At 39.0% G+C, this 18,184-nt stretch overlaps 1 protein-coding gene across 8 annotated transcripts in view; it reads left to right on the top strand.

Annotated features, from left to right (window-relative positions):
* LIMCH1 (LIM and calponin homology domains 1) overlaps positions 1-18,184 on the top strand; it is a 350,076-nt gene that overhangs the window by 298,098 nt on the left and 33,794 nt on the right. For all 8 annotated transcript variants that reach the window (XM_061192222.1, XM_061192217.1, XM_061192215.1 and 5 more), the window contains 3 exons: positions 8,912-9,002; positions 10,179-10,342; positions 14,028-14,133. In XM_061192222.1, coding sequence (XP_061048205.1) covers positions 8,912-9,002; positions 10,179-10,342; positions 14,028-14,133 — 361 coding nt within the window. The remainder of the gene's footprint in view (positions 1-8,911; positions 9,003-10,178; positions 10,343-14,027; positions 14,134-18,184) is intronic.

Consider the following 18,184-nt stretch of genomic DNA (forward strand, 5'->3'; position numbering starts at 1 on the left):
TCGATGCACATGGGCTTTCTCTAGTTGTGGTGAGTGAAGTTGTGGCGCACGGGCTGAGTTGCTCCACGGCATGTGGGATCTTCCTGGACCAGGGCTCGAACCCGTGTCCCCTGCATTGGCAGGTGGATTCTTAACCACTGCGCCACCAGGGAAATCCCTTAAGAGCCATTTTTAAACCTACTCCTCGTTTTACTTCCTTCTCCATGTTCCAAGAAAAGCACTTCTTGACTGTGTTTCAGCCAGTATATTCCCATTGAAACGGTAGAATTCATTGGTCATGGCAAAATATGGTGACCAGCTTAAAACAGGAGGCCGCACTCAACAGCCTCCCAGGCCTTTTTACCAGCTTGCGCTTGATCTGCTGTTTCTAATTCATTTGCCCCATTCTGTGGGGCTGTCAAAGGAATAGTGTTCTTCTTTTTAAATAGTGTCTTTCTTCCCAAAACTGCATTCCCAACAGATATACTTTTTACAAAGGAGTAGCCTCACCCACCACTAAAATGTCACAGTTCCTTCAGGGTGAGCTGGAACTATTCAAAGGGCACAGGACCAGTAGGCAGGAGCATTAATTCAGACGGAGAGGCTGAGCGGCAGAGAAGGGTGGGCACCACGCTGCAATGGGCCATGGGGTGTGAGGTTGGAGGGTCAGCCTCTTGTGTCAGCATGACCACTTTTGCATATGACGTCATGTCTGCAGGTTCCTTCTACCTCATCCTTCTCATTAGAAACTCTTGGGACCATCGACTCTTACTTTAGAAATAGATCCTAAATTAAGTTTGGCTTGTTATTAATTTTTAATACTCTGGTTATATCTATTGATACCAACAAGCTCCAGATCATCCTCAATTGAATCACCTTTAAGGTAATGAGATCATAATAGCAGTTGTGCCGATGGTTGTCTGTTACCTGATAAGCATGAATAAATGACCTACTCTATGGCCCATTTTTGAAATTGAAAAAGAAACGCATAAACTTGCTATGAGAGCAATTTTCATAAAGCAACTAGCAAAGTATATAAAATAATATTTAATTAAGTGCTAGAAAACAGGGTTAGAAGCCTAGAGGGACATAAAATGGCAAGAAACAGGTAAGATCATTGTAGGCTGGAGTTAGTCTAGTTGGGAAGGTTTTATGTGAGACGTTGATTTTGAAACTTGTAGGATTTGCATTGGAATGGAGGGGGGAAGCAAGCTGTTCCACATGTTGCGACTAGCGGAAGCAAAGACCCCAAGAGGGGATCACAGGGCTAAGAGGTGACGAGGGTGACTAGATGCCATACACTCCAACCAGAGAGATCGGGGCTCCCACGGCCCCTCCCAGTTATCCTTGAGATATTTCCCAGTAGAAATCTAACACTCACTTTTGTTTGCATTTTAAAATATTGGCTTCTGTAAGAAAATCATATCATAGCACAAATACTAGACTTGTAGAATCCAGGATTGGAAAAGAATTTGGAAGGTCTTTTAATCTAAGGACTAATTTATCCTGTTTAGTGACCTACAGAGAAATGTCTCCCTTCAAGATAGTCTAGTGTTTTCTTGATCCACTCTGAGCTATACTTGTCTTTGAATCTCTTCCTGCCTTGTTGTTGCCAAAAATGACCCTTTCCTAAAATACCTAAAGTACCCCATGCACTAGGTCAAAGGTCAACCCCCCCCCCCGAGCCTCAGTTTGTATTTAAAATAAGGATATTGATAGTATAGGCATCTGATGGTTATCGTGAGAATTCATATGTATAGAGCACTTAGCATGATGTCACAGTGACTCATAGAGGTGCCTCTAAGTTAGTTTTAACATTGTCATTCAACCAATGGGAGAAAGAAAGTTACCATATATTTTTCAGAAGCCTGGAAGGGTGATAGGTGCAAAGTTTTTTAGGTTAAAGTAAGGTCATCAAAATCACCATCTTGAACAGATGTGAATTTCAAACAAATGAGATGAATTCCACGTCGTCTTCCAACTCAGCCCGTCAGTAGCTCCAGCTGTAATTCTCTAGGAAGCAAGCAGACATGAACAGCTTTTTCCAGAGGACGATTGCCCTTGCAGATGCTCACATGCTTCTTCCAGCAGCTCATTTTGGTTCTCCTATTATTCACTCTTTCCCAAGTCTGGCTTCCCTCTGCCACCTAAACCCCCAGGACTCTCACCCGTTGACCTCCTGTCAGCGCCCTCTTGCCAGCTCATCCCAACCGACGTCCTGCACGCCCTCCGCGCTGGCAGCACCCTCCCACCAGGTCTGTGGCAATTCTCCCTCATGGACCAACGGCCAAACTCAGCTCTGAGGTATCTAAACAACTTCATCTGCGTTTCTCAAACTAAGTAACAAGATATTTCCACCTTGACAAAGCTCTAGGCCTTCCTCTTGAAAATTCAGTACTTTACTAATGTTTTCTGATCCAGGAAAACAGACAATCAGATCTTTCTTGAAACATTTCATTTTGCAGTGAGAGCAGGGTGAAGGCATTTGAGTAGGTGCTGTTTTCCTTACAACTGTGACCAACTGCAGATTCCTTTTAGATGTCAAATGTCAACAGACATTTCTCTAGAAACTGTTTTACTCCATCCAGAAGTAGTTGCAAGAGCATTAGATTTAATACTCTTACTAAGTCATTAAAGATATTTAGATATGAAAACGTTTACAGACTTCAAGATAGTATACATGAGGAACAATAAAAAAATCAAACCTAGCCCATCTGACCTGGGTCAGACCCACACATTGTTAGTTGGAGAAGTTTAAGGCAAAAAGAAAAAGTTTAAGGAATGGAAAGGCTGATTCGCCACGTAGATCCTCTTTCATCCAGTGAAAATAGATATTTGGTGATATAAAAGCAAAAAGGGAAACACATGCATGGCATATGTGGCACCTGGGTCCTGGTGCCAAGACATAAATAAACTGATTTTCCAGGCTTGCGTCCAGATAAGTTCTTCAGGACTGGAGCCGGAAAATCAGTCAGAGTCACCGAATAGCAGCTCAGGTAAGGACCTTGGACATCACACCTTCCAACCCGTAGAGGTTAAATGATCAGTCCAAGCCTTCATACCTCCTCTGTCCTAGAAACAGGGCCACTCAGACCCTGGGTCTCAGGACCATTTCTCCTCTCCTGCTTCATATTTCCAATTCATTCCACAGAGACGCTCTCTGGGCTGGTTCACCAGTAAGGTTCTTGTTAAAATGAGCAGCCCAAAGCCAGGTAGATCTGTGGCTAGACCATGTCCCTCTCAAGCCAGGAAACTGCCACCTCCCACCTGTGGCCTCAGGGCTCAGTCTGGCACCAGGGCCAGTTTGGATGGTGTTCTTAGTCAAGGGGATGCCAACTCCCGGCTTAGGCCCCTGTAACCTTTCTGTGCTCTCATTCATTCATGTCCAGGGATCTGTTTTTATTTTCATTCTTGAGACAGTATTACCAGTTGGAGAAGGGAAGGCTTCTCCTCTTTTCAGCTGTAACCAAAGGAAAGTGTGGGCCATAAAGCACATTTTCCAGCAAGACAGGTTTGTTTCAGGCAAATCTCTGAGTCCATCAGCACTGGTTAAAACTGCCAATTTTGAACTCATTTCCTTTGAAGTAATGACGTGAGTACAAAAGTAACAAGACTTCAGAATGGAGTATCAGACAGAAGTTAATTAAACTGGCTTTGGGATTTCCCTTGATTATATATAGTCTATATATATATAGCAGAATATAGAAAACCATAAAAAAAATATACACTAGTTATTACTCCAGCCACTCAGAAATTAAGATTTTTTAAAATGTGCATCCTTCTCTTTTTCTCAGTGTATATAAAATATTTTGGGGGGGCTCATGTTATTCAAATTGTGTTGTAACTTGCTTTTTCTCTTAATTTATCGTGAATATTTTGTTAGTAATAGCTTGATTTTGATGACTACTATGCATTTAAACTAAGCTTGACAGTATAAATTTCGTAAATAATGCATCTAACATTTGCTTCCCTATCATGGGTTACATGTTGGCTCTATGTCAGATACCATGCTGGGTCCCTGCCCCCCTCAGAACCTGGACTGGATCAAAAGCCTCAAGATGGGGTGATGGCTGGGGGTGGTCCGGTCTCAAGCTACCCTGGGAAGTGGAGACTTGGCTAACTTGCCCCCTGTCCCGAGAGATCCCGGAGAGTTCTCATCTTTTGCATAATAAATGGATGAGAGGTAGAATGGAAAGGATGAGGTAGAATGGGTGAGAAGGAAAGGGCATGGAAATGGCAGTTTGAATCATTTCAGCAATAAACTTGGGACACTCAGGTTCTGGATTGCATCTTATGGGTCAAAACCTTTAAATACCTGAGGAGAAGTTGGCAGTAGGTGTGACTCCAAGTCCAGATGATGGAGCATTGAGGTTACCAGCACAGGTCAAGGTTCCTACCTCCCCTACCTACTAGCAATGTGACTCTGGGTAAGTCACTTAGCCTCCTGGGCCTCAGCTTCCTCACCTGTATAAAGGGAATCATGTTGGTGCATACTTCACAGGCTTGCTCTGAGGACTAAGGAAGATAATCCACATCAAGTGCTGACATGTGGGAAATCTAGTAAATATTGACCATAGCTACAGTGACAACAGTGTATAACCTTTAAAACATAATTTTAAGGGAAGATAAATTGGATCATCTGGGAGTTCAGTATTTGAGTGTTAAGCCACATAGAAATGCATCCAGAAACATGAGTATTCTTGAAAATCGAAGTTCTGCATTAGTCATGCATCAGTAAAATATTACTGAAATGAGGTGTGCTAGTAAAATCTTCCTTATTGAAGTAGCGCTTGAGGACTTTGTCTCTTCTGCATTATAAATTATGTCTAGGGCTTCCCTGGTGGCGCAGTGGTTAAGAATCCGCCCGCCAATGCAGGGGACATGGGTTCGAGCCCTGGTCCGAGAAGATCCCACATGCCGCGGAGCCTAAGCCCGTGTGCCACAACTACTGAGCCTGTGCTCTAGAGCCACGAGCCACAACTACTGAGCCTGCGCTCTAGAGCCCGTGAGCCACAACTGCTGAGCCCACGTGCCACAACTACTGAAGCTTGCACGCCTAGAGCCCGTGCTCTGCAACAAGAGAAGACACGGCAATGAGAAGCCCACGCACCGCAACAAAGAGTAGCCCCTGCTCGCCACAACTAGGGAAAGCCTGCGCACAGCAACGAAGACCCAATGCAGCCAAAAATAAATAAATAAAATAAATAAATTTTTAAAAAAATTTCATTGATTCCAAGGGGCACACTTGCCACATTTGAGCATCTCTAAATCAGGACATGTCTTTTTCTTTTCAGGATATGTCTTATAATCAATAGTGTGTCCTATTTAACAGGCAGTTTGTTTTCTTTCTTAGTAGTACCTAAAATAATACAACTTAAACTTGATGGCATCTAAGATTTAATAAAATATGTCCATTTCTTTGTTCATGTTTGGGCTGGGAAGGCTTTGGCTCAGTTTTTGTAGTTATTTATTTCCAGTCATTGGAAACACCGGTGTTCTCAAGAGCATCATTCATCAATATTTAACTGCAAATTTGTTTCCCAGCCTCAGATAGTTTTCCATAATCTAATCCATTTGGGGAGAAAACCTAAAAATCAGTATTTCAGACAGTATTTTATATATTAAAAATCAGTATCTCTGACAGTATTTATATATTAACATCATAAAACAAAAAATACTATGTATTAATATTTCTATGTGTGTGGGGGGCAGTTTAAATTATTAAACCCAGCTTATTCTGTTGTAATACTAGGCTGGTGGGTCTTCAAAGGCTACTCTCATGTCAGTTGTTCATATAACAGTGTACACACACACACACACACACACACACACACACAGAGAACATATATATATGTAACTTCACTATAATAAAAGAGACTTTGGTTTATTTAACCATTTCCACTTATTAAGTCTCTTAAAGGGCTTCAATTCAGGCTTCTTGATGTAGTAAAAAGTTACAAAATCCATTAAGTAGTATAAATATGATGCTTATTTCCTTCCTAGGGTTTTAGAGGTGCATGTTAATTTAATATTATGTTCTTCCAGAATTGATGCACGGTTATCCGTCATTAGAAAGTGCTCATCTAGTTATGAAGATGTCAAAACCACCCCATCCTCCAAAAGAAAAAGCATATCTTTGCCACTAGATGCTGTTATAAAATTCTTTAGCAGCTTGAAAGGCTAGTGGCTTAAAGTTTCCTTGTGTCTTTTTTTTTAACTTTGAAAATTTGCACATAATTTTTTTTACAAATTTTTTTCCATTTTTTTATTGTGGTAAAGTAAAACATAAAATTTACTATCTTAACCATTTTTAAGTGTACAGTTCAGTAGTATTTAGTACATTCATATTGTTGTGCAACCATTGCCACCATCCATCTCCAGAACTCTTTTCGTCTTGCTAAACTGAAACTCTGTACCCATTAAACAATAGTTCCCCATGGCCCCCTCCCCTCAGACCCAGGCAACAATCATTGTACTTTTTTTTTCCCCTTCACTTTTCCCCCATGCTCCAGCCTCTGGTAGCTACCATTCTCCTCTCTGTTACTACGGGTCTGGCATTTTTTAATTTTAATATTTTAGATTCCAGATATAACTGAGATCATGCAATATTTGTCTTTCTGTGTCTGGCTTATTTCACTCAGCATAATGTTCTCCAGGTTCATGCATATTGTCGCAAATGACAGGATTTTCTTCTTTTTAAAGGCTCAATAATATTCCATTGTATATGTGTGTATAATATTGATATTTGTGCATATAATAGTAACATTTATATATCAGTATATATGAATAATATATACATATGTACATGTTTTCTTTAGTCATCCATCAACATTTAGGTTGTTTCCATATCTTAGCTATTGTGAATAATGCTGCAATGAACATGGGAGTACAGATATCTCTTCGAGATACTGGTTTCACTTCCTTTGGATATATATACCTAGAAGTGGAATTGCTGGATCATATAATAGTTCTATTTTAAAGTTTTGGTGAAACTCCATACTCTTTTCCATAATGGCTGTACCAATTTATATTCCCACCATCAGTGTACAGTGGTCCCCTTTTCTCCACATTCTCAACAACACTTGTCATCTTTTGACTTTTTTTTTTTAATTTATTTTTTGGCTGCGTTGGGTCTTCGTTGCTGCACGCGGGCTTTCTCTAGTTGCGGCGAGCGGGGGCTACTCTTCGTTGCAGTGCGCAGGCTTCTCATTGCGGTGCCTTCTCTTGTTGCGGAGCACAGGCTCTAGGTGCGTGGGCTTCAGTAGTTGTGGCGCACGGGCTTAGTTGCTCTGCGGCATGTGGGATCTTCCCGGACCAGGGCTTGAACCCATGTCGCCTGCATTGGCAGACGGATTCTTAACCACTGCACCACCAGGGAAGTCCCTCTTTTGACTTTTTGATAATAACAATCCCTAAAAGATATAAGGTGATATCTCACTGTAGTTTTGATTTCCCTGGTGATTAGTGATGTTGAGCATCTTTTCATATACATGACTTCAGTTGGCCATTTGTATATCTTCTTTGGGAAAATGTCTATTCAGGTCCTTTTCCCATTTTTAAGTTGGTTTATTTGATGTTTTTTGCTATTGAGTTGTAAGAGTTCCTTTTATATTTTGGATATCAATCCCTTATTGGATGTATGATTTGCAGATATTTTCTCCCATTCTGTAGATTTCCCTCTCATTTTGTTATTTGTTTCCTTTGCTGTGCAGAAACATTTCAGTTTGATGTAGTCCCACTTGTTTATTTTTGCTTTTGTTGCCTGAGCTTTTGGTGCCAAATCCAAGAAATCATTGCTAAGACCAATGCCTAGGAGATTTCCCCCTGTTTTCTTCTAGGAGTTTTATGGTTTGCAGTCATACTTTTAAGTCTTTTATCCATTTAGACATTGATTTTGGTGTATGGTGTAAGATAAGAGTCCAATTTCATTCTTTTGCATGTCGATATCCAGTTTTCCCAACAACATTTACTGAAAAGCCTATCCTTTACCCATTTTGTATTCTTGGTGCCTTTGTCAAAAATTAGTTGACCATAAAAGTATGGGTTGATTTCTGGATGTTCTGTTCCATTGATTTATGTGTCTGTTTTTATGCCAGTACCAAAGTGTTTTGATTAATGTAGCTTGGTAACGTAGTTTGAAATAAGGAAATGTGATGCTTCCAGTTTTGTTCTTCTTGCTCAAGATTGCTTTAGCTATTTGGGGTCCTTCATATTTCCATATGAATTTTAGGGTTGTTTTTTTCTATTTCTGTGAAAAATGCCATTGGAATTTTTATAGGGATTGCATTGAATCTGTAGGTTGCTTTGGGTAATGGGGATATTTTAACAATATTAATTCTTCCAATCCATGAATACAAGATATCTTTCCATTTCTTTGTGTCTTCTTCAGTTTCTTTCAGAAATTATGGGGGGGGGGTGGAATATGAGAAGTGGGATAACAGAAAGTTGTTGAGAGCCCAGAAAGGGAGAGAACTTCAAGAATAAAATGCACAATACTAAGAGCCACCAGCATCTGTGCTGAAGACAAACTACTGAGAGGTTAATTGCAACTTGAAAAAATTATTTTTTTCACTGGTGATATGACCCTAAGCCAACTGTAATGGCATTTGGGAGCAAGAGAGTGGTAACTATGATTTTGAAAAATTGATAGTGAAAGGAAGGAAAAAGAGGCAGTCAGAGGAGGTGGGGAGGTAGTGGGGTTGTGTGCCCTCGTAACGTGGTTCGGCTTCAGCACTTATGTTCTCCTTCACGGAACGTCTCCTGCTGACAAACCCAGCCTTTCACCACTGGAAATAGAAAAGAGTGAATTCATATAGGCAGCTCACCTCGTTGGCCTAAAAATTACTACTGGAAAAAAGAGAAAGAAATCCTTTACCTTCTAGAACCTTCAAAGGGATAATGTATTCAAGGTGGAAAAATATCTTTCTTTTAGGCAACCACTGAAGAAACTGAAACAAACAGTCAAGAAGATGAGAATGATGGTGAAAAAACAGAAAAAGGGAATACAGACGTTGCCTCATCAGGTTTGTTTTTATAACAGACTAGTTTTAAGGTAAAGCGTGCTAACTCTTAAGAGAATGAAAATAGAAGGTAGTGAATGAGGCTCTGTGACTGGTGTGGTTGTGCTGCCACCTAGTGACTTCCTGGGGGAAATTCTGACCAAGTGATTTATCTTGCTATAGAAAAACAGGAACCCATGCTTTTTTGCTACCTTGTTTCATTTTGTTTTTTTTGAAAGTTTATCTCCATCATCATAAAAGAGTTATATTTCCCCAAATCAATAATGCTAAAAACTGAGGGTTATATTTAACACACAGTAACAACAATAGATAAGACAGATTAAAAATATATCATAAAAATAGATGCTGAAGTGGTAAACCCAATGAATAGTTTGAAAGAATAAAGTAATGCCACAAACATGAACAGTGAGTATGAATAGAAACCCACTCTTCCCTAAAGTAATATTTCTCGATATTTTTAACACATTTTTTCTGTTGATAAACATGAAAACCTCTCACCCTCTTCTAATACCAAGTTATTTTTAAATGGCATCGTAAAGTAAATTAAAAGTCATTACTAAAAATTTTAGCGTATACTTTTTCAAACTAGACTGTACCTCCACATTCTGATATGCCCCCTCAGGTGGTGACTTTTCCACCCACTTTAGACTGTACCAAATTCTTCTTTGTATATCTGAGAACACTTAATTTTCATTGCATTATATTGATTTTAACCACACAATCCTTAACACATTCCAATTATGAAAGCATGATGTTAAAAAGGAGCATTGTAATACAAAAGGAAGAGTCAGGCTGCCCCTCATTTGGAAAGAAATTTGGATAGAAATTATCTATAAATGTTCACCCATCCAACCCACCTCTCGTAATATTTCCTGTCAGCATTTTGTTTCATGTAGTGTTATTTGTATGTAAACTGGGACTCTTATTCAGAACTTAAGTTTTTCATAGTGGGGTTCTTTGATGTGTTTTATGTTGCTTGATTTTTTAATAATATCATGAAAGAGCCTAGAGAATTCTAGTACCTGAAGCTCTTTTGTACCTCTCATCACACTGTAATCCAGCTCCGTGTTGCCCCAGGCAAGATATGTACTCAGTGTACTTCCTGGCGTGGCAGGACCAACGAGCCTTTATATGGTTTTCATCTTGTTCTTTATGTTTCTGAATGTAACTCCATTTCAGAGCCACAGTATTTTACATCAACTGTGACTCAATCCAGCCCGACCGTAGCCTTTGTGGAGCTTTCCTCCAGCCCCCAGGTGAAGAACGAGGTGCCAGAAGAGAAAGACCAGAAGAAACCGGAAAATGAAATGAGTGGAAAGGTGGAACTGGTGCTGTCACAAAAGGTGAGGTGGACTAAAGCCGTTAAGTCCACGATTCACGTGGCTTCATGTTGCTGCCGGCTGCTATGGTGGCACCATTTTGTAATAAAAATTTATTTTCTCTCCTGATCTTGTTTCCTACCTTTGATCTGTATTTTTTTTCTTAATACAAATATAATACATGTTCATTGTAAAAAAAAAAAATGTAACTACATATAGAAAGATGTCTGTGTTAGTCCACTTGGGCTGCTATAACAGAAAACCATAGACTTGGTGGCTTATAAAAAACAGAAATTTATTTCTGTCAGTTATGGCGGCTGGGAGGTGCAAGAGCAAGGCGCTGACAGTCAGCGTCTGGTGAGAACCCACTTCCTGACTCAGAGATGGCTGTCTTCTTGCTGTGCCCTCACTTGGCAGAAGGGCCGAGGAAGCTCTCCTGAGTCTCTTTTATACCGTCACTAGTCCCATTCATGAGATCTTCACCCCCATGACCTAATCACCTCCCAAAAGACCCAGCTCCCAATACCATTACCTTGGAGGGTTAGGGTTTCAGCATATGAATTTTGGGGGGACACAAACATTCAGCCTGTAGCTATTTATTTTTGATGTATATTTACAGTGATATACATGTAAATATGTAACAAATCTATCAAATAATATGTGTAAATATACATAAAAATACATAAATAAAAAATATAGAAATAGAGCAAGAGAGAGAAAAAGTCACTGAAACCTACCTCTCTGTTAATCAGTGGTATATATATTCTTACAACGTCTTTTAAAATTTATTTTAAATGGCTAATTTTTAATTATGAAGAATTATATACATTTAAAAGAAAAATGCAGTATAGATATCTGTTATAAAGCTTTGCAGTTAGGTTTTAGTTTGCCGTGCATGAGCTTGCTTATTTGTAACTTGCTCCATATTCTCTTTCCGATATTTACCTGTTTTACAGTAATGGTACTTCTGATGCCTCTGAACTTGAATAACAAGGAAACTAGAAAATTATTATTCTGATATAATGGGTTTTAACATCTTGTTTTTATTAAATTTCTTCTTTGTTTTGGAGTCTCATCTCTTTCATATTAATTTAGTTTGTTTTCAGGCACAGTCTAAAAGTCATCTTTTGTACCTGTTGTCCTCAACCTCGGTTACCCTTTAGAATTTAATACATACCAGGTCATATAAATCTCAATCTCTGGGAACAGGGCTCAGGCATCTGTATTTTCAAAAGCTCCCCAGGTGATTCTGATGGGTCACCAAGATAGAGAACAACTGACTTGCGTACTGGATACTTTATGTGGTGATATTCCAACTTTAAACCTAGATTTGGATTTGACTTTAGAGTGAAAAATTTACCGCTTCTAGTTCTGGTTCATCTATCATCTACTCAACCAATAGTGGCTGTGCATCTGCTATGTGCCAGGCACTCTGCAGACACTGGATATTCAACAGTGAATAAGACACAGCCCCCGGCCTTAAGATGCTGAGAGTGCTGTATGCCTGGTGGAGCCCAAAAATGCCTGCTTCCCTGATGTCTTTTGGGGATTTCAGACTCTAGCTACTCCCCCATTTTCATACATAGAGAATTAAAAAATGGTCTGGAGGTCTGAACAGAAGAACCTAACTGTAGGAAAAACGTTGGGGGCAGACAGGATTTCCTGCCTTTGCAGGTTGTGCCTGATCCACATTACACTTGTAATCTATTTATTTATTCTTCTTGCAAATTGACCTTTTTTCCTATGTAAATATAAAATGAAAGGAAAACTCTATAACATTGCTAGAAAAAATATTTTTAAAATCAAACAAAATGGATACCATAACATAAAAAATATTCATCTGCATTCCTCATCTGTGTAACCTCATCTATGTGATCCATCTTTGGACCCCCCGTGTCATGGCTACCCTACTATGGAAAAAATTGTTTTCAGGGGTTCTTAACTCTGTGTGTATGTGTGTGTGTGCACACGTGCACGCTGCATGTGTGCCCATGCGTGTACATGCACCATGGACCCTTTGTCTATCTGGTAAACGTTATTCTCAGAATAATATTGTTTAAACCATAAAATACACAGCATTACCAAGTTTTCCTTGGTATCAAGTAGTACGAAATATGTATAACCACATGACTTCTTTTCTGTGGACTCCAGGTTAAGAATCTCTGCTAGATGATTAGCAAATGGAATAATGGTCTTTGAACCCAATGCTTTTCGTACCGTGTGAATTTCTCCTTTTCTCCTTTCACTACTTTACAGTTAACTTTTAGAGAAAGAAAGAAAGAAAGATGATGACAGTGGTTGCAACAGCTTTTATTTTCTGACTTCACTTGAGAGTGTTACCTTTATAAAACAAAGTACCAATGCACACAGGCTGACCTTTTACATAGTGGGTATTTTGAGCATTTCTGCTGAGATTAACTTTTTCATTTACAACCAGGCATTATCCGAAACATATTTTTGTCAATTCCACTGTGGAGGAAATGGTATGAGCTTAAGATTTGAGGGTTGTCAACTTTGGTAAATCTAGGCCTTAGGTTTTGCTGCATGTTTAACACTGAAGTTCATTTGGACATCTGGTTGACCTCTGTAATGCAGAACAATTAACTGTATTTTCTTCAAGATTCCATTAGGGTTGAATATATTATTCATCAAGAAAAATAAAATCTTACTGAGGAGAAATTCTAGACATTAAATCATCCTGAGGACCAAATAAGAGATCAGCTTATGATGAAACAAGTGCTCTGGAGCCTCACTCGCCCACTGGCCATAAAATTAATCTCTTCATGGCCACCAGCCAGTGAATCAGAAAAGATTCTGTAAGCAGCTAAAAGGACATCGGAACTGATACAGCCACACTCCTCATTCCGATCTCTGCTCAGAGTCTATTGACTCTTTATTTTGGTCGTTAGTTTGGTTATCTGGTCTTTCAGCAATCAGTTGATTAGAAGCAACAAATCGGAAGGAGGGTGTTCTACCAAAGGCCCTTCCGATTGGGGAGAAACAAAATAAAATTAAATAGCAATAACAAGAAAAATCTGTTTTTACAAAGCAAACATAAGAATTTTTAAAGCCTGTAATTTTGGATCTATTTACCATAAGGTCATGTGGTCTAACATGCCTCAAAAATCCCTTAAGGGCATCATCGCTATGGCACTGTTTGATATAATGGTTATTTACAATAATGCTTCTTTGTCAACAAGCACAGTATATTGTCTTTAATGTACTTTGCATAAATTTGTGTGGGAGGGTATATAGTGTCTCAAGAATAATGCCCATTAGAAGGTAATATTACTTTAATATTTAATACTTACATAGTGAGATTTTTTTTAAAATCTTATGTGGAACATCTCACTTCCTGACATTACAAATTCAGTATTATGTAGTACCAAGAAGAGAAACTGTGATTGATCCCAATAAGAAAATGAGACAGAGTGATGTGTTATCTCAAAGATGGAATATTGTCCTCTGAGTTTGAAGAAACATGATCATCAAATTTTTATGCTCTAGTTTGATTTCTCTGAAAAATTGACCTCTATATTAATGTAGAAAAGCATGAAGGGGTTTGGAGAAGGGGCAAAATTTTCCATTTACAATTTAAATGTTTGGGCTTATTGACTTATTGTAGCCATGGATCCTTAAATTTTATTTCACCTGTGCATTTATTAATGGACAATACTTGTAATATTTATGTCTGTTGCCCATGATCCAGGTGGTAAAGCCAAAATCTCCAGAACCAGAAGCAACCCTGACGTTTCCATTTCTGGACAAAATGCCTGAAAGCAGCCAATTACCTTTGCCAAATCTCAGTTCTCAAGGTAAAAAGATAGAAATGTTTTGTTTTAGTTCTTTGTGTTCTGCTGGGCCCATTTGTAGTGAAATATTCTTCATTTTCAAGGCAGATTACTTCCTTTATGTTGATGTACCTTTAGCCATTGGGTTTGCCAGAGTCCATGATGGCTGAATTAATCACTTCAGAATGGAGGTCTGGAGCTACAGTCTCTATTTGGCTTAGCCAGGAACCCCAGCTGCCAAGACCGTTTTGTCAGCCAGGCACAGTAGGCACAGTAGGGCCTATACAAGGATTTGATACCCAAAAATAATTTTTATTGGCTCTTAAATATTTTAAAAATTACAAAATAAAAAATCAATAACTTTAATAAAGAGTTTATGATCTTAATATTATGTCAACTTCATTAACTGTTAATTGTCTAGTCTTCCTAAAATATTCATTTAATTTGACAGTGATTTTGGAAGAAAGTCAGATTTTCTTGCCCCATAATAGTTCCTGGCTGTGCATGATGATTACCAAGAAACATTCATGATTGTAGATTAAATGTGTTACTCATAGCCAAAAACTTTAATCTTTCCAAAAATTCTTTACAGTTAGAATATATAGATATATGGAACACATATATATAGGCTGAGGATAAACCTTAATATATTTCATATGTTTGATACATTTTATTTTATTTTTTTTAACAACTTTATTGGAGTATAACTGCTTTACAATGGTGTGTTAGTTTCTGCTGTATAACAAAGTGAATCAGCTATATGTATACACATATCCCCATATCTCTTCCCTTTTGCGTCTCCCTCCCTCCCACCCTCCCTATCCCACCCCTCTAGGTGGTCACAGAGCACCAAGCTGATCTCCCTGTGCTATGCAGTTGCTTCCCACTAGCTATCTATTTTACATGTGGTAGTGTATATATGTCCATGCCACTCTCTCACTTTGTCCCATGTTTGATACATTTTAACATGTTTGGTATAATGTAGGGAGGGATGGCCTCGAAAAATATGGGAGTTTAGGGCCTATGAAGGTCTTAAAATGGCAATGGCCACTGCAAACTCCCCAGGTACCTTTAGGCCATGTATAGGTTGTGAATTCACCCCTTTACTCTTTAAGAGCCCAACTTGAATCCCTTTATCTTGGTAAGAACCCCAGGCGCCCGCAACCACCAGAAAGGAGCCTGAGGGATGTGAACGGTAGGGGGATGGGTCCTGAGGATTGCATGATCCATAGGGACTATGCCTCACAAGAGACAGGCCACCGGGCTTTACTGGTGTGAGTTCTCTCTCTTTACTGATGTGATGTGAAAATGGCTAGAGTTCAGGAGGCAAAAACTATAAGGTTTCTTGTTTTTCTTTTTTAATGTGCTTTCCCCAGTACACTTTATAGATCTATCAGTCCAGGCAAAGAGAGGATGTACAGGGTCATTGTGGCTGGGGATTTATTGTTACTTTTCTTTTCAAGGATGGGCAGCTCTTTGGCAGAATGCTATTTGGCTTCCATTAGTCTTTGTTGACGGCTGGGAGATAAGTTGGGCTCTATCTACATAACAGGAAGTACTCGGGAGGGAATTAATTGGTACAGGTACTGAAAATCACTAGCTTCTTAATGTGGAAACAAGTTCAATACTGTCTTCAAAGCGTTTGATTTAAATTTGTCAGCCCTACTGTCCTGAAGGGAAGTGACAAAAGTAAATTCTCCTAACTGGGCCAGCAATTGGTCACGTTTAGATTTTAATTCTGCCCTATTTCTAGCACTTTTTAATTGTGTATATAAGTAATATAGAGAGGAAATAGATATTTTAAGCCATATTAATTAGTTTTATTGTCTTAGGTATTTTTACATCTAATTATCTGTTGTAAGGCATTTCGATTTTGTAAAATGTGCTGTTGAATTAAGGGACTTCATGCTTTATCTAAGGTGAATGAAAAATAAAATTCAGTGGCACTAGAGCATTTCCAAAATCATTCTTCAAGGTGGGATTATGTTTGTCATACACCCATTCCATACTCTTGTCTGGCTCATGGAAGCTGTAATTACAGCTGCAGGCTCTGGAGACAGAAGGCCTGGCTTCAAATTCTGGCTCTTCGAGTTCTAATCTGCATGATCTTACCCACCAAGTTCTCTCTAATCTCTAACTGTCACCTGTAAACTGGAAATAATAACAGTACCGACCTCATAGGGCTGTTGGAAGAATTAAATGAGATAAACTAAAAAAAAAAAAAAAGCATTTAGCTCAACACCTGACCTAGAATAAGCACTACAGTATAATCTAGTAGCTGCAGAATAGTTGCAGTAAGAGTAGAAGTATAAAGCAAGGTGCCAAGCAGGAATAAAGCATTCTTAAATGCTCTCCTTAAAATAGGAGTGTTTATATTGTAGAGACATAGCAGTAATTTTCAAACCTGAGATGTGGCAGGGTCTCCTGCAGGATTAATTAAAACACCACTCTCTGAGGGTGTGGAGAAAAGGGAACCCTCTTGCACTGTTGGTGGGAATGTAAATTGATACAGCCACTATGGAGAACAGTATGGAGGTTCCTTAAAAAACTAAAAATAGAACTACCATACGACCCAGAATCCCACTACTGGGCATATACCCTGAGAAAACCATAATTCAAAAAGAGTCATGTACCAAAATGTTCATTGCAGCTCTATTTACAATAGCCAGGACATGGAAGCAACCTAAGTGTCCATCATCGGATGAATGGATAAAGAAGATGTGGCACATATATACAATGGAATATTACTCAGCCATAAAAAGAAACGAAATGGAATTATTTGTAGTGAGGTGGGTGGAGTTAGAGTCTGTCATACAGAGTGAAGTAAGTCAGAAAGAGGAAAACAAATACAGTATGCTAACACATATATATGGAATCTAAGGGGAAAAAAAAAGTGTCATGAAGAACCTAGTGGCAAGATGGGAATAAAGACACAGACCTACTAGAGAATGGACTTGAGGATATGGGGAGGGGGAAGGGAAAGATGTGACAAAGTGAGAGAGTGGCATGGACATATATACACTACCCAACGTAAAATAGATAGCTAGTGGGAAGCAACCGCATAGCACAGGGAGATCAGCTCTGTGTTTTGTGACCACCTAGAGAGGTGGGATAGGGAGGGTGGGAAGGAGGGAGATACAAGAGGGAAGAGATATGGGAACATATGTATATGTATAACTGATTCACTTTGTTATAAAGCAGAAACTAATACACCATTGTAAAGCAATTATGCTCCAATAAAGATGTTAAAAAATAAATAAATAAAAATAAAAAAATTTTAAAAACACCACTCTCTGGACCCCACCCGTACAGCGTCTGATTGTGTAGGTCTGGGCTGGGGCCACAGTATTTACATTTCTAACAAGTTCCCAAAGGTGATGGTGATGCTGCAGATCCAGAGACCACACTCTGGAAACCACTGACTTGAAGTATGTGTTTAAATTGTGTACCAAAAACATCACTGGTAGATGTAAAAATAACATTAATACTTGTTTGGAGTGTATAAAGTTCCTATCTTTCAAGAAGCAAAAGGCCTCTAATAAATGTAGTCTTAAAAGACATGATTTGTCTTTAATTGGGGGTTGGCGGGGGAGTATAGGGCTTTGCCCAGCTATAAAAAGTCAGCATACATTTAAGTGACTAGTCAGAGGCCTCACATCAAGTCCAAAGAAGCTGTAGGTTCAGGATCAGGAATCCTGGAGCCATACCTAATATTCTCTCCCCAGGACAGTGATGACGCCACCATCTCCACCAAGTCGTCTGTTTCTCTACTGCTCAGACAGGCTACTGCAGATGTGCTGGGGGCCCTAGTGGTGCTCCACAGATTTCCCTTAAACATACACATGTGCATAAATAGTCTTTGAATACTCTGAAAACATTCATAAAATAACATTTAAAGAGGACAGATTTCCTTTTCTCAACTGTCTCCCAATAGTAGAAAGATATCTTGAATTGATGTTTCAGGAAAATATGTGCACATTTTAAAAACCGATGTCTTTATTTGCATTGAGAATGATGACAGATGAGCATAGCATATAGGTTAAGGATGCAAATGCTTGCCTTCAGCTTCTGTCTG

Source organism: Eubalaena glacialis, chromosome 5 (genome assembly GCF_028564815.1).
Source record: "Eubalaena glacialis isolate mEubGla1 chromosome 5, mEubGla1.1.hap2.+ XY, whole genome shotgun sequence".
NCBI classification, from domain to species: Eukaryota; Metazoa; Chordata; class Mammalia; order Artiodactyla; family Balaenidae; genus Eubalaena; species Eubalaena glacialis.